At 63.6% G+C, this 15,712-nt stretch overlaps 2 protein-coding genes across 2 annotated transcripts; both read right to left on the bottom strand.

The window, feature by feature from the left end:
- Nucleotides 1-86: 86 nt before the first annotated feature.
- FASTK (Fas activated serine/threonine kinase) lies at nucleotides 87-10,844 on the bottom strand. The gene is made up of 10 exons (XM_083885612.1): nucleotides 10,752-10,844; nucleotides 9,846-10,461; nucleotides 6,442-6,912; nucleotides 5,703-5,851; nucleotides 5,277-5,493; nucleotides 4,776-4,935; nucleotides 3,758-3,849; nucleotides 2,892-3,513; nucleotides 2,474-2,588; nucleotides 87-629 (listed from the first exon to the last, which is right to left on the bottom strand). Exons 2-10 carry the CDS (start codon nucleotides 10,414-10,416, stop codon nucleotides 543-545), a joined length of 2,484 nt encoding a protein of 827 aa, XP_083741738.1. The 5' UTR covers nucleotides 10,417-10,461; nucleotides 10,752-10,844; the 3' UTR covers nucleotides 87-542.
- Nucleotides 10,845-11,127: 283 nt separating this feature from the next.
- Nucleotides 11,128-13,483, bottom strand: TMUB1 (transmembrane and ubiquitin like domain containing 1). Its single transcript, XM_083885614.1, has 2 exons — nucleotides 13,000-13,483; nucleotides 11,128-12,252 (listed from the first exon to the last, which is right to left on the bottom strand). The coding sequence occupies exons 1-2, from the start codon at nucleotides 13,359-13,361 to the stop codon at nucleotides 11,898-11,900; spliced, it is 717 nt and encodes a 238-aa protein (XP_083741740.1). The 5' UTR covers nucleotides 13,362-13,483; the 3' UTR covers nucleotides 11,128-11,897.
- Nucleotides 13,484-15,712: the final 2,229 nt, after the last annotated feature.

Raw genomic sequence — 15,712 nt, 5'->3', positions numbered from 1 at the left:
CTTTTCACCAGTTTTATTGGAAAGTTCCCCCCTTCCCTGACACCCCCCTCCTGCAGGCCCAGGGAACAGCCCTGTGTGCACACCCACTCCCGGCCCTGCCTATGACCCACTGCAGCCCCCCGGGCCCTCTGTGCCCCACGGAGGGGCCAGGCCCATTGCCCCAGCCCTGCAGCCACGTTGGGGGCACAGGAATTGCCCCCAGGGAAGCCCAGGCCAGGCCCAGCCCCTGCAGGAACAGACTGGGCTGAAATGGCAGAGCTGGGGCAGGGGGGCCATGAGGGACCTTCCCCAGTATCTCCCCCCACCCCCCTCAAATCACACCCCGGCCCCCCATAACGGCAATAAATAATCTCACACTCCCCCAGCCCCACAGCAGGAGCAGGTACCCACGGCCTGACCCCACAGCCTGGCCCCCCAAGATGGGGAGCATCTCCGTATTATCCCCCTGACCCCCCGGGATGGGGGGCAGCTCCGTATCCCCCTGCACAGGGGAAGGGGCTGGCAACACCCACCTGGCCCCCCACACCCCCCGGATCCGTCCCTCAGAAGCGCAGCTCCCTCAGCTTCTGCCGCAGGTAGTGCTTGGCCTCCTCGATGCCACTCACCTTCTCCAGCTCCGTGTAGGGCAGCTGTGGGGGGACAGGGATGATGTCAGAGTGGTGACAGCCTGTCTGGCCCCACCTGTGTCCCCAGCACCTCCAGCCCCCAGCCCCATTCAGCCTGCTGTGGTGGTGGGAGGAGGAACAGGACACAGATCCCACCCTGGAGAAGGAGGGCAGAGGGGTTCCTGCTGAGGGGATGGACAGAAGTGCAGGATATGGCATGGGAAGTGTATAAAATGCCCAGTTCCAGGCTCGTCCAGCCCAAACTCTGCCCTGGACAGGTGGTGCAGGCACACAAAGGGAGGAATTTCAACCCTCATCTTCCCCTCGAGCCCCTCTCAGCACCCTCCATTAAAGGTGTAAGGTACTAAGGGGGGGCTGAAAACTCTGCAGGTCCAACAGCCCTGAGGGCACCACCAGCACCCAGAGCAGGACTGAGGGGCATTGGGACCCACACTCCAGCACTGGCAGCACAGGGGAGGAATAAAGGTCCCGAGAGCTGCAGCCTCCCACTGCACAGGCGAGAGCTGGGGGTGTTCACCTGCAAAGAGGAGGCTCTGGGGAGACCTTTTAGAGCCCCTTCCAGTGCCTGAAAGGGCTCCCAGAGAGTTGGAGAGGGACTTAGGCCAAGAGCCTGGAGGGACAAAACGATGGAGAATTGCTTCCCAGTGCCAGAGGTGAGGGATGTGATAGTGGGAAGGAATTCCTGGCTTGGCGAGGGGAGAGGCCCTGGCACAGGGTGCCCGGAGCAGCTGTGGCTGCCCCTGGATCTCTGGAAATGTTCAAGGCCAGGTTGGACAGGGCTTGGAGTAACCTGGGATAGTGAAGGTGTTTCTGCCCACAGCAGGGGCTGGCACTGAATGGGCTTTAAGGTCCCTTCGGCTGGGTCCCTGCTGTGCCTTCTGCAGGAGGGACACAGACAGGCCTGGCCAGCCCAGCCCAGCCCAGCCCAAACACCAGCTCAGGGGAGAGCTGGGCCTGCTCCTGGCCCAGCCACGCTGCTGGGCAGCTCCCAGGTGAATCCTCAGCAGTCACAGGACTCTGGGCTCTGCACAAACACAGAGCTCTGCGTTGCTGAGTTGGAGAATGAAGAGGAGCTGCAGCTGGCATGGCCTGGAGGCAGCAGGGGGTCAGACAGGTGGGGAATGGCTGTGGGATGGCATTGCTGTAATCCTGGTCCTCCCTGCAGTGCAAGAGTGAACAGGACTGAGGGCTCATTTCCAGTGCCATTTTCCTCAGAAAGACTCATCCTCAGGCTAAAACCACTCACACACAAGCACGTGGGAGCTGCACAACCTAAACCAACACCTGGAGTTTGCCAAAGGAGCAACAGACCCGAGGGCTCTTCCAGTCCCAGCACTGGGCAGGGAATAGCTGGGGCTGGAGCCAGGGCAGGCAGGGCTCTGGTGCAGAAGGTGAACCAACGTCCCTCCTGCCCCCTTGGCACGTGAGATCACAGGTCACCATGTGTGGATCCAAATGTGTTCCCTCCACCTGATTTCATGCTGAGGCCCCACACCTGATGCTGCCACTGTGGCTGTGTCTGGAGCCTGGACTGAACACCCTCCCCTTCCCCTTCCCCTCACTCAGGTTGGGTCTCAGCTCACAGGACAGACTGTCCCTTGTCTCTGCCTTCCATCAGGGCTGGTGTCACCCACCAGCTGCATGGAAAAAGTCCTGCATGGGGTGGGGGAGGGCAAGGAGACATGAGGATGAGTCATCCCTGCTTCCTCTCAAAGGGACAGGAGTGTTTACACTGGGGATGCCAGGTCTGGGCCCATCCTTACAGGGGGATGCCAGCCCTCAGCTCTGAGCCCATCACCCACCACTGTGTGCCCCGGCCCTGAGGAGGTGGGGGCAGCCCCCCTTACCTGCACCAGACAATACCCCAGCAGCCGCAGGTGCCGGTCCCTCATGGCCCGGGAGCCCACCAGGATGTCGGAGTTCTGGCAGTAGTGCCACTTGTCATTGACCGACAGCACCACCCTGTACAGGGGACAGCGGGGAGCGCAGTGTCACCCCATGCCACAGCATCACCCCACCCCACAGACCCTGCTCCCCAGCACTGTGGCAGTTGAAAAGCAGCACCCCAAATGACCCCAGACCCTGCTGGTGGCAGGGACAGCTGTATCCAGCACCCCAGAGCAGTGGGGATATGGGTCTGTGGGTGCCCCATGGCACTGGGCAGGAAGGGGCTGGGGCTGAGTGTCTCAGCAAGCAGGAGCCCAAGGCAGTGCCAGGCTGGCTGTCCTGCTAGAAGGAGCCTGGGGATGTCTCCCTGTTCCATACCTCTGGATCTCCTCGGCACCCTGGGGCCCTTCTCCCGGCCTCTGCTTGGGGCTGGGCCGGCAGGGCGAGGGCGGGGGGCCGCTGTCCTCGCTGCCCGGGGGGCTCCGCTCCTCAGGCTGCTCCTGGCTCTGCTCCCCCTGGAAGCAGCCACGCTCTTGGCCAGGGCAGCCAGCAGCCTCCTCCTCCTCCTCCAGGATTTTGCCGATGGGGAACTGGAAGAGGGAGGCGGTGGAGGTGCGGGGGGAGCAGTCGGGGGTGCCGGGCGGCGGCGCCGAGAGGCACTCGGAGGGGCTGCTGAGCGTGGAGCTGCCCGGGCTGGCCAGGGAGGGCTCCTTGCTCAGCCCACAGTAATAGTCCGAGGGGGGCTGGAAGCAGGGCCCCCCCGGGGCCGGGCAGAGAGCTGGCAGGAACCGCCCGGCCCTGCTGCTCTCCCGGGGGCCTGGGGGGCTGCTGGGCGTCTCTGGGGCAAACGGGGCAAAGTCCTGCAAATCTGAGGTGAGGGCGAGGACGCTGGAGCGCAGGGACATGGTGACAGGGGACGTGGCTGGGGGTGCCCTGGAAGCTGCTGGAACACGTGAGAGAGGCAGCACTGTGCCTGAGCGGTTGATCCACAGCAGGAAGTCTGCAGGAGAGAGAACAGGCATCAGCAACTGATGGGACATGGGCTGGGGAACTGTGTGCCCCAGCTGGGACTCTGAGCCAACAAACAGAGGCACAGGGGAAACCTCCCTTTCTGCAGTGGGAGGGCTCAGGGAGCTTTGTCCCAAAGGCAGTGACAAAGCAGCCAGAGCTCAATCTGCCCCAAATGACCTCCCACCCTCAGATCCCACCTGGCAGCCCTCTCCTCCCCACAGCCCGGGGGTTACCTGTGCAGTACCCAGGGGGCAGCACCTCGTCCTGCCGGTAGCATTCCTCCCCCACCAGCTGTCGCAGAGCCTCGGCCACCAGCCCCTTGTAGCTGCAAGGAAGGGACAATCAGGGGGGCACTGCAGGGGCTGGCATGTCCCCCCAGCACTGTTGGTGCTGAGTACATCACCATGGGGATGGGAACCCCCAGGAGTGGGATGCACAAGGCTACAGTTTTTGGCTCTGCTGTTGGGAGTCAAGAGGGGATGGGCTCCAGTTCCTTTTGCAGAAAAGCTCCTCGTAGTATTCGGACACTAAAAGCCCCCCAGAAGGGCTGCCCAGCCCTGGTACCACTGCCCAGGGCAGGGGGGAGTCCCCACCCCTGAAGGAATTCAGCAGCCATGTGGATGTGGCACTTGGGGACATGGTTAGTGGTGGCCTTAGCACTGCTGGGGGACAGGTGGAGTCAGGGGCTACAGCACCCAGCATTGTTATGACATCTTCATCCAGATGTGCAGCCCCCTCATGCAAGCACCCTGCCTCCTTCTCTGCCCAGCTCCTGCTGGGGAAGATGTGCAGGATGCATTTTCATCATCTAATTTTTTTGCTCTCCTCATTGTCAATCTGAAAGCCTCCACCTGTATGCCAGTCTCCTGACCTCCTGTACGTCCTGCTTCCAGCAAGTGGTATCCCCTGAAATGCCTGAGTGTGGTGAGCCTGGAGTGGCAGAGGGAGTGCACTGACTGAGAGAATGCTTGGACAGGGAGCCTCTGCACCCAGCTTCTGCCCCCTGTTGTTGGTAACTCCGGCTGGACTTGGAGGCGTTTCCAAACCAGTTCTCCCTGTATGAATATCACCTCTTCTCCACTGAGGTCTTCGAGGCTTTCGCAACCCAAACAATTCCGCAATTCTAAATAATTCCGTGATTCTAGAGTGCCACCCAACAGGCTTTGGAACTGCCATAGGGGCCTTCATCCTGGCATAATGTGGGACCGTGCCAGAGCAGTGACAGACCCCCACATCCCCTCGCCCCCTCACCTGTACTTCCTGTTGGCCTCGTCGGCGGTCAGGGCGTGCTCGAACATGAGGACGCGGTACCGCGGGTCGAGGCGGGGGCCGCTGTACTCGCGGAACTCCAGCTCCACCGCCGCGTCCAGCAGTGACAGGTACCGCCGCACGATCAGCGCGTAGGGGCTGCCTGGGGGCGACCCAGATGGAGCCCACTGGGATGGGTGTCCCCTCACCCAGCCATGCCTCATCCAACCGTTACCCCAGATGGGAGCACCCCGGAAACAGCCTGACCCCACCAGGACACATCCCCCCACCCAGCCATGCCTCACCAACCCTTACACCAGCTGGGAGCACCCCAGCAACGGCCCGACCCCACTGGGACACATCCCCTCACCCAGCCATGCCTCACCAACCCTTACACCAGTTGGGAGCACCCCAGCAATGGCCTGACCCCACTAGGATGGGTGTCCCCTCACCCACCCCTGACTCCAGCTGGGAGCACCCCAGAAACGGCCCGACCCCACGTACTCATGACATTGGTGATGAAGCCTGGGGAGAAGACCTGGTGCAGGACGGTCTGTGGGAAGTGGCTGAGCTGGAACATGGACATGAGGATGTTGACGGTGGCCAGTGGTGAGCTGCCGGCCTTCTGCTCCAGGATGGCCTCCAGCTTGGGGAAGAGCTCGCCGTGGTTGGAGGGGCGGTAGTTCATCCGGCTGAAGGGAAACACCAACTTCTGGATCACCTGCGGCAAGAGAGGAGTGTGGGGCTGGGATGGGACAAGGGACAGGACGGGACCACCTGCCCAGTGCTGTGAAGAGACAGGTGCTCAGAACCCGCCAGGACTGGGGCACAGCCCCTGGAATGCCCTAGCATGATGGAGAAGGGCCATGTCTCCTCTGCCCAGGCGTGCCCCAAAGGTGAGGTGACCCCACAGGTGAGGTGAATGCTCACCTTGCTGTCCAGCTGCTCCCCACGCTTCAGCAGGAAGTTGGCGATGGTGTCCAGCAGCCGCGGCTCACGCAGCCGGTGCCGCGCCACGTACTTGGCGATGAGGGCCATGGTGTAGGGGGTGAGGTTCTCTGCCTTCCGGGGCAGCCACTCTGCCGAGACAGCACAGTGGGGAGGCTGTAACAGGGGCCAGCTCTGTCCCCAGCACAAGTCCCCTGCAGCCACCACAGCCCGGACAGGTGGGAGGACAGGACTGGAGAGTAGTGCCAGCCCCAAAAACCTCAGAAGCCAGGCAGCTCCTAAAGACCCTCAGGTGTGGGTCAGGTGAGAGGCTGAGACAGATTCCTGTCATGCACAGCCAGAAGGCACAGATGGAGCACAGGAATGTGCACAGGTGGGACCCTCTGCAAAACCCCACCAAAACTCCACTGTGCCCAGCTTGGAGGCACTGTAGGAAAACAGTCTCTGAAGGAATGGGAGGCTCCTGGTCCATCCCAGTACCTGGAGGAATGGGGGGCTCCCAGCCTGTCAAAGGGCTGGGCTGTCAGTGACAAGGGTGGCCATTGACACACGGCTCCTTCTGCTCCAGTTCTGGAGCTCATCAGGGCCCCAGCTGAGGCTGTCACCACCAAACAGGGCCAGGGAAGGCATCTGTGAGGCTGCCCCCCACCCAGCCAGGTCCTCTCCCTGACCAGAGCCCAATGTGGGTGGCAATGCTGGACCCCACCTGGGCACCCCTCACCTGCCATGCTGCGGATGAAGCGCTCCTGCCGGTTCTCGTAGAAGAGCTGGGAGCTGAAGATGGCCTCCAGGGCCTTGTTGTTGGCCTCCTGGGCACACAGGGCCAGCATCTCGTCCAGCAGCGCCAGCTCGTGCTCCCTCATGGCGCTGACCTGGCCCAGCGTGTGCCGCACCAGGCGCAGGATCTTGCGGTTGTTGATGAGCTGCTGGTCGGAGGCCGCGTGGCCCTGCAGGGCCTGCGCCCGCAGACGGTAATAGGAGAGCAGCAGGAACAGGGTCTGGGGGTGCCTCTCCTTCTCCAGGTGCCGCTCCAGGCTGCTGAGGCAGGACTCCACCAGCGGGTGGGGGCTGGAGGGGTGCAGCCGCATCACGCTGCTGAACACCATCGACACGTCCTTCTGGTTGAAGCGGCCCAGGCGGCTGCGGGACTCGTCCTCCAGCACCCGCACCAGCGGCGACTCCCCAGGCAGCCCTGCGGGGAAAACGGGCACAGGCATGGATCAGATCATGGCCATGGCTCAGCTCCATGGACACAGCTCAGCCCCATGGCAGGACCACCTCCAGAGCTTGGGCAGGAGGCCACTGCCATGCCCAGGATGTGGGATGGATGTGCTGGATCAGTGACCAAACCAGGAAGGGGAAGGCAGGGGAAGGCAAAACACATCAGAACATCAGAGCATCTGCACCACGGAAAACACTGCGTGGGGTCATTCCTACCCATCCCACTGGAATGGGAGCCCTGCAGCTCACCACCAGTAGCAAGGTTCATTTTCTAAGTCTCAAACATGTCAAAGACAAATCATTTGTAGAATCCCAAAATCTCAGACTGTTTTGGGTTGGAAGGAACCTTAAATCCCATCCAGTTCCAGCCCTCTGCCATGGGCAGGGACACTTCCACTGGACCACCCCTATCCAACCTGGCCTGGAGCACTTTCCAGGGGCTCTGGGCACTCAAAAAACTCTCCTCAAAAAGTTAATTAAAAAAACTTGTGGCTGGAAAACAACTGCGACATCCCATGTGACCAAACTAAACGCTGTTTGTTCCAGAAGGGACTAATCCTTTGGCTTTTTTGACCTTCTCCTGTTTCCCAGCTCAGCTTTAGCTTGTGCGACCCGGCTCCCAGGGAAACACTTCCCTGCAGCTCAGGACGTGTTATCCAGGCCTGGGCACAGGCTCAGCGCCTCGGCTGTCAGGAGGGATCTCCTCAGCAGAGGCAAAGAGCATTGGGGGGCCTGGAGCTCCCCACCACCCCAGGATTTGGGCGGGCACAGGCCGCAGGGCAGCGCAGGGCAAGTCACTGCGGGTTACTGTTAATCAGAACTCAGGAGGGGGAATGTGCAGAATTGGCCCGAGCAGCCGCTTTGTTCCGTAAAAAAGGCCTCAAAAGAAAGCTGGAGTTTGTGTTAATGAGGGCCAAGGGGGCAGAACAAAGTGGGGGGCACGGCTGAGCTGGGGGGGCCCAGCACGGGGAGCCTGAGCAGGGCAGAGGCGCCGGCGGCTCCGGCTCAGTGTCAACAAACACCCGGCGCCGCCGGCCCCGGGACCAGGGGCAGAGCCGCCCCCCGGGCCCGGCAGGGGCTCGAGTTACTGCCCCAAGCCTGGCCGGGCGGGTCCTGAGACAGCCCTGGCCCGGGAGGGCTGCGGGGAACGGGAACAGGACGGGGGGAGCCAGGGCAGGAGGGCTGGCACCCGCCAGATCGCGGAATCCTGGAATTGTTTGGGTTGGAAGGCACCTTAAAGATCATCCAGTTACAACCTCCTGCCACGACCAGGGACACCTTCCACTAGACCAGGCCGCTCCAAGCCCTGTCCAGCCTGGCTTTGGACACTTCAAAGGATGGGGCAGCAACAGCTTCTCTGAGCAGCTTGTGCCAGGGCCTCTCAACCCTCTCAGGGAATAATTCCTTCCCAATTCCCCACCTAACCTTGACCTCTGGCAGTGGGAAACCATTTTCCCTTGTCCTGTCCCCCCAGGGCTTTATTCAAAGTCCCCCTCCAGCTCTTGGAGCATGTCCATGGCCCCGTCTGGGCTCGTTCCACTTTCTGCTGTTGGGATTCAGAGCTGGGAGCAGCACTGCAGGGAGGGCCCCACCTGAGTGGGGCAGAGGGGAAGACCCCCCTCACTGCCCTGCTGTCCACTCCTCTTTGGATGGAGACCCCATCCCCTTCCTCACAGCAGGAGAACTTGCAGGGTCACCCACAGAAGGAGGAGCAGAGGGATGGAGCCTTCCCTGGACACAGCCCCTCAGGATGCAGCCTCCCCAGCTCAGCAGCACCCCAAGGAAGCTGCACAGGAACCCAAATACCTCAAACCCTCTCTCCCACACAGCAACACCTGGTGACGTGGGGCTTGTGCCCTCCAAGAGTTCAGCCAAACCCATCAATGCTCAGCTGTTTCCTGGTTCTCAGGGCTTGGAACTCAAGCTGGAACTAGACACAGCCTAGGAGTGGCTGACACACATCCTGCCAGGCAGGGCTGCCCAGCATCGACCTCCAGGTCAGCTGGGGACACTCCTCCCCTGGAGGAGCAGAGCATCCCTGCTGAGCTGAGCCCCCTTCAAACCCTCCTTCCCCCTGAGCAGAGCCCCCAGTGGCCACAGCTCCATCTGCCACAAATCTACATCTACACAAATCCCCAGAACCCTGGGCCGTGGCCCGTTTCAGGGCTGTGCTCCCACCCTGTGTGACACCTGTGTGACACCCTGTGTGACACCTGTGTGACACCCTGTGTCCCCTGTGTGACCCCTGCGTGACAACCTGGGTCCCGTGTGACCCCCTGTGTGACCCTTATGTGACACCCTGTGTCACCCCCTGTGTGACACCCTATGTCCCCTGTGTGACCCCCCGTGTGACCTCTGTGTCCCCTGTGTGACACCTGTGTGACCCCCGTGTCCCCTGTGTGACGTCCTGTGTGACACCTGTGTGACACCTGTGTGTCCCCTGTGCTCCCACCCTGTGTGACACCCTGTGTCCCCTGTGTGACACCTGTGTGACACCCTGTGTGTCCCGTGTGACACCTGCGTGACACCTGCGTGACCCCTGTGTGACACCTGTGTGACCCTCTGTATCCCGTGTGACACCCTGTGTCCCCTGTGCTCCCCCCTGTGTGACACCCTGTGTGACACCCTGTGTCCCCTGTGTGACACCTGTGTGACACCTGCGTGACACCTGTGTGACCCCCTGTGAGACCCCCTGTGTGAACCCCCGTGTGAACCCCCGTGTCCCCTGTGTGACACCCAGTGTGACACCTGTGTGTCCCCCTGTGTCCCCTGTGCTTCCACCCTGTGCTTCCACCCTGTGTGTCCCCTGTGTGGCACCCTGTGTGACCCCTGTGTGACACCTGTGTGACCCCCTGTGTGACCCGCCGTGTCCCCCGTGTCCCCTGTGTCCCCAGGGAGGCTCACCCAGCGCAGCGGCCGCGTACAGGCAGTTGACGATGCTGAAGTTGTCGAACTTGGCGCAGCCGCTGACGATGGCCTGGCACAGCAGGTGGAACTCGGGCTGCTCCAGCACCTGCCCCGCGGGCCCTCGGCCGTCCCCGGCCCCCAGGGGCGGCCCCGGCTGCTGCTGCTGCTGCTGCAGGAGCTGCCCCAGCTTGTGCAGGGCGATGGGGTAGTGGCTGGCCGACACCTTGCCCGGGTTCTGCGTGACCCAGCGCAGCACCTCGCCCACGCTGCGGGAGCGCTCGATCAGCCGCTTCATGGTGAAGAAGGTGTCGTAGCTCATCTTCTCGTGGATGAAGTTCCAGCTCTTCCTCTTGCCGTGGTGGGCCCGGCCCCGGCCGCCGTCGGGGTGCACGGAGGGCAGCAGCCCATGGCCGTAGGGGTCCAGCGGCAGCAGCAGGCGCGGCCTGGCCTTGCCGGCGCAGCAGCAGGCGGGGAACATCGCGGCGCCGCGGCGCTCACGGGCAGCCGGGCCCCGCGGGCCCGCCCGGGTCAGAGCGCGGAGCCATGGGCACAGCAGCGGGCACAGCATGGCGGGGCCGGCGCGGCGCGGGGGGCTCCGCGGCTCCGGGGGACCCTGCGGGACACAGCGGCGGGGGCGTCACGGGGGGAACTGCGGGACGGCGGGGGGCACGGGGGGCTCCCCACACCCACCGGGATCCCCGCCCCTCCCCACAGCTCCCCGGCACCGCGCCCGCCGCCCTGTCCGGGCCCGCGTCCCGCCCGGCCCCCGGTGCCGGGACCTCGGGCCTGCCCGGCGCCCCCCGCCCCTCTCCCGGGCATACTCCGACCTCCACCGGCACCAGGCCCGCCCCGGCCCCCTCGGTGGGACTCCCTGCCCCCCTATCCCGCCCGGCTCGGCCGTACATGGCGCTGGCGGCCGCTCGGTCCCGCCGCCACCGCCGCCGTTCAGCGCGGCCGGGACCCGGACCCGGCCCGGGAGCGCAGCGCCGCCGCCATCTTCCTGCAGCCCCGCCCCGCGCCCGCCACTTCCGGGGCGTGGCCGGCGCGCGCCGCATGCAAATCACGGCTACTCTCCGCCAATGAGCGAGAGCTCCGTTAGAGCGGGGCGGTGCCGCCGGCGCAGGCGCGTTACGGCCCTGCGGAGCGCGTGGCGGAAGGTGCCAGGCCCCGCCCCCTCCCGGGGCCCCGCCCCCTCCCGGATCCCCGCCCCCCCGGTCCCCGCGGTCCCCCGGTGTCCCCTCCCCACCCCCGGCGCAGCACAGCCGGGACGCCACGGCCGGTCACAGTCTTTCCGCTTTAATCGGAACGGCGGCGAGGAGCGAGACCCCCCAACACAGCATCGGAATCCCCGGGACAGTGGGGAGTGCGGCCACCCCCGACACCGGGACCGCATGGGGGCAGAAATCCTCCCCAGGCACAGGGAGCTCCAAAGCGCATCCCGCCGGCGCCAGGATCCTCCACACCCCAGGGTTCACGTCCCTCCCCAGGCACTGCGACCCCCGGGAGGCGCCAGGACGTATTCCCACGGGGAGAAGCTCTTGCAGGCACAGACACTTCCCCGGGCAGGACTGCAGCCCGAGGAGCTGCACGCAGAGTGGCTGGGGGAACGCTCCATGCAGGGACAGGGGGCACTGGGACCCCCTCGAGGTAGCTGAGCCCCCACTCGCAACAGCCCCTGTGTGCAGACAGGGCCTGGGTGGGCTCGGGACCTCTGGGCCTGTGGGGGGCCCGGACCAAAGCCCAGCCGCCCCACTTTGGTGCAGGCCCCACGTGACCCTGATATGTTGAGTGGGCTGAGTGCAGAGCCCTCCGTGTCCTGGGCGAGCTCTAAGTGTCCCAGGTGTGGCTCGAGGTCCCCATGTCCCAGGAGGTGTGGCTCGAGGTCCCTGTGTCCCAGGTGTGGCTCGAGGTCCCCTGTGTCCAGGAGTGGCTCGAGGTCCCCATGTCCCAGGTGTGGCTCGAGGTCCCCGTGTCCCAGGTGTGGCTCGAGGTCCCCGTGTCCAGGAGTGGCTCGAGGTCCCCGTGTCCCCGGCGCTGCTCCGGGCCGCGCTATCTGCGGTACATGGCGAAGGCCACGAAGGTGACGAGCAGGGTGAGGCCGGCCAGGCAGGTGGTGGCGGTGGCGGTGAAGACGTGGCGGTGCTGCAGCTGCAGGTACCAGAGCAGGGCCAGCAGCAGCACGAAGAGAGGCAGGGCCAGGCTGCCCACGCCCAGCGCGGCGGGCGCGGGGCTGCGGGGGCCGGGGCTGCCGGGGGCCGTGGGGGCCGCGCTGGGCGGGGACAGGTGGCAGTGCAGGACGCTCAGGTGGCTCAGGTGCAGCCCTGCCAGGCTCTGGGTGTCGTCGCGCAGCAGCTGCCCCTGGTAGATCAAGCGCACTTGCTGCTCCTGCCCGGGGAAGTAGGTCCTGGAAGAGACAGGGGTCACATCACGCTGCTGACAGGACAGGACAGGCCCCTCTGACCCACCTCCTGTCACTGTGCCCACCCTGAGGTCTCACCCCACCTGTGCAGCTGAGCCCGTGTGTCCCCATCAGCCACTCCAGGTGTCACTTGCAGTGTCACTTCCCAGGTCAGATTCTTCATCCACACCCCATGATGTGCCCGCCCTGCCCTGCACACCCGACCCCACACACCTGTGCGTGCCCCAGCTGTCACCTGCCAGGACAGTCCCCTCTGTTCTGCCCCTGCCAACACACCTGTCATGACCCTTCTGCCCTGCCCACACACCTGAGTGTGCGTGCACCCGTCGGCCACCCCAGGTGTCACCTGCCAGGTCAGATTCTTCATCCACACCCCATGATGTGCCCACCCTGCCCTGCACACCCGACCCCACACACTTGTACCTGCCCCAGGTGTCACCTACCAGGACAGTCCCCTCTGTTCTGCCCCTGCCAACACACCCGTCATGACCCTCCTGCCCTGCTCACACACCTGAGCGTGTGTGTGTGCCCATCAGCCACCCCAGGTGTCACCTGCCAGCCCGGGCTGTCCCACGGCCCCTCCAGGGACAGGCACAGGTACCTGGGCACAGGCCACTGCCCCGGGACACCGCTGTCCCCTCCCGGGTGCTGCGGGGAGGGAAGGGACGGACGCCCGGGGAGGTCCCAGGACCCTGAGCCGGGACAAGCCGCCCGTGCCCGCTCCTCCCTCACCTCTTGAGAGCCCCGACGGTGTCCCCGGGGTGCACCCGCGCCAGGCGCTCCGTGTCGTTGAGGAACTTGAGCCGCAGCACCAGCGTGGGCTCGGCGGGGCTCTCGGGGGCGGCCGCGGGGGGATTCCGGTGCCGCAGCCCCGCCGTCTCCTCGGAAGCCGCCGCTCCCTCTGCCGGGGCAGGGCCCGGGCCCGGGCTCGGGGCCTTGCGCTCGGCGGGGGCCGCGCTCGGGGCCGCCTCAGCCGGCGGCGCCGCGGGCTCGGGGGCGCGCGTGGAGGCCCAGGCCAGCCCCAGCACGGCGGCCGCCAGCAGCAGCGCGAACAGCACCGTCACCTCATCGCCGACGCCCTCGATGAGCGCCATGGCGGTGGCAGGACCCGGGGAGGGGCGCACCGGGGGAGAGGAGACCGGGCGGGCGCGGCCTCAGCCCGCGGGGCCGCGGGGAACCGGGGCCGCGGCCGCACCGGGCCGGGCTCGGGCCGCCATCGCGCCGCTTCCGGCCGGCCTGGGGGACGATGGAATATGTAGTCCCGGCTGTAGGAGCCATGGCGGGGCTGTGGCCGCCGCGCGGAGCACGCCGGGAGTTGTAGTCCCGGCCCGGCACTCCCAGTGTCATCCCGGTTATTTCCAGTGTGTCATCCCAGCCCCTCCCAGACACTCCCGGCGTTATTCTGGTAACTCGCGGTATGTCCCCAGACAATTCCAGTATTTATTACCCCAGCATGAACCCAGCTGCTCCCAGTATGAGCCCAGTTGATGGCAGTATGGTTTCAGTTGCTCCTAGTGTAATTCCCAGTACGACTCCAGTATGATGCCATTTGTCCCCAGTGTAGTCCCAGTAGCCACCAGTCACCCCCAGTATGACTCCAGTCACTCCCAGATACTCCCAGGTTTAAATTCCTGTGGATGTGTCACTCGGGGACACGAGCAATGGTGGCTGTGGCCATTCTGAGGGTTTGTGGGCTCAGGCACCTCCAGGAGTTTCCTGCCCTCAGTGGTTCTGGAGCTGTGACTCTCCAGGGGTGCCTAAAGCCACCTGCAGGCTCTGATTAAAATCTTTCATATTAGGTGAAAAATTCTTAATTTTAGGTTAAAATTTTTTAATTTTATGTGAAAAGGTCCTAATTTTAGGCCAGAAATCGTTCATTTTAGGTGAAAGATTCTTAATTTTAAGTGAAAAGTTCTTAGTTCTATGTCAAAAATTCTTACTTTTAGGTGAAGAGGTCCAACCATGGAAATATGGCAAGAGAGATGGGGGAGGTGGGAACAAACTGACTCTCCCATAAAAAGGACAATTGTGGGTCAAAGGGAAATTCTGGGCAACAACGTCTGCTGTCCTCAGGGCATTCCCTCCACTGATATTTCCTGGGATGAGATCAGGAGGATTTTATCCTCCATATTATTTTCCCTGAGAAAAAAATCAGGATGAAATCAGGATAAAACCAGGAGGCATCGGCGTGTGCCAGAGCAGCCTCTTCCTGCTGAGGGTATCTGGGGTTGGTTGGGGGCCTCCCAGGAGGGAATTCATGATTTCTGATCTGGGATTCTTTGTGGGAGCTGCCTCTGGCTGGGGAGGATGGGCTGCACTGAGGGATCCTCACTCCAAGTAAGGCAAACCCCATCCCCAGCCTGGAGCTGCCGAGGTGCCCAGCAGATCCTGGGCTTGCCAGAGCAAGGGATGTGACAGCAGCAGCAGATTTAAACCATGACTGATCCCTGCAGGCAGACAACCAGGATTTATCCCTTCCCAAAGCTGGAATGAGCCCGAATCCACTGCTGGAGGGGTTGTGTCTGCTCAGATTTGAGGGTTTATCCAGTGGTTCATCCCCTCCCTGATAAATCCGGTGTCGGGTTGTCGCTGTGGATTTATCTGCCTTCAGCTCCCAGAGAGTGAGACTTTTCCCTCCTCCCTGCCTCGATTAAGAAGCTGTTTAATATTCCCCTGAAAGTACTTCCCCAGTGTCATCCAGTCGCCTTCAGTTTCCCAGGAAAGCTGAGCAGATTTTTTGTGCTCCTTAAATCCGCTGCTGAGGAACCAGGCAGCGTTTGTGTTTTGCCCTGCCCAGGGCTGCTCTGAATCCCTTGGATTTCCCAATGTTCTCCTGACAGACTGGTGATCTAAAGTGGTGGCCAGTTGTGGAGGAGGGCACCCCCTGCCCTGCCTGGGCTCCACAAGTGGCAGTGAGGTGTTCCCAGGGGTCAGCAGGGTGACAGTGACACCCAAAGGTGTCCCAGCCCCTTCCTGCAGCTCTGCCCTGCTGGGGCTGGGGCTGTGGTGGGTGACTCCAGGACTCACCTCAGCATTGGCCTCCCCATGACAGGAAAGACCCTGGAGGGGCTGGAGCATGTCCAGGGCAAGGAAAGGAGCTGGGGAAGGGTCTGAAGCACCAGGAGGGGCTGAAGGAGCTGGGGAAGGGTCTGGAGCCCCAGGAGGGGCTGAGGGAGCTGGGGAAGGGTCTGGAGCCCCAGGAGGGGCTGAGGGAGCTGGGGAAGGGTCTGGAGCCCCAGGAGGGGCTGAGGGAGCTGGGGAAGGGTCTGGAGCCCCAGGAGGGGCTGAGGGAGCTGGAGAAGGGGCTGGAGCCCCAGGAGGGGCTGAGGGAGCTGGGGAAAGGGGCTCAGCCTGGAGAAAAGGAGGTTTAGGGGGGTTCTTGTGGCTCTGCACAACTCCCTGACAGGTGAGGATACAGCTCTGCTCTCAGGGAACAAGGGACAGC

Source organism: Zosterops lateralis (genome assembly GCF_965231275.1).
Source record: "Zosterops lateralis genome assembly, contig: HAP1_HAP1_SCAFFOLD_206, whole genome shotgun sequence".
Taxonomy (NCBI): domain Eukaryota; kingdom Metazoa; phylum Chordata; class Aves; order Passeriformes; family Zosteropidae; genus Zosterops; species Zosterops lateralis.
Note: the sequence above shows the minus strand (reverse complement) of the source record. Positions and strands in the feature narration are given on the sequence as shown.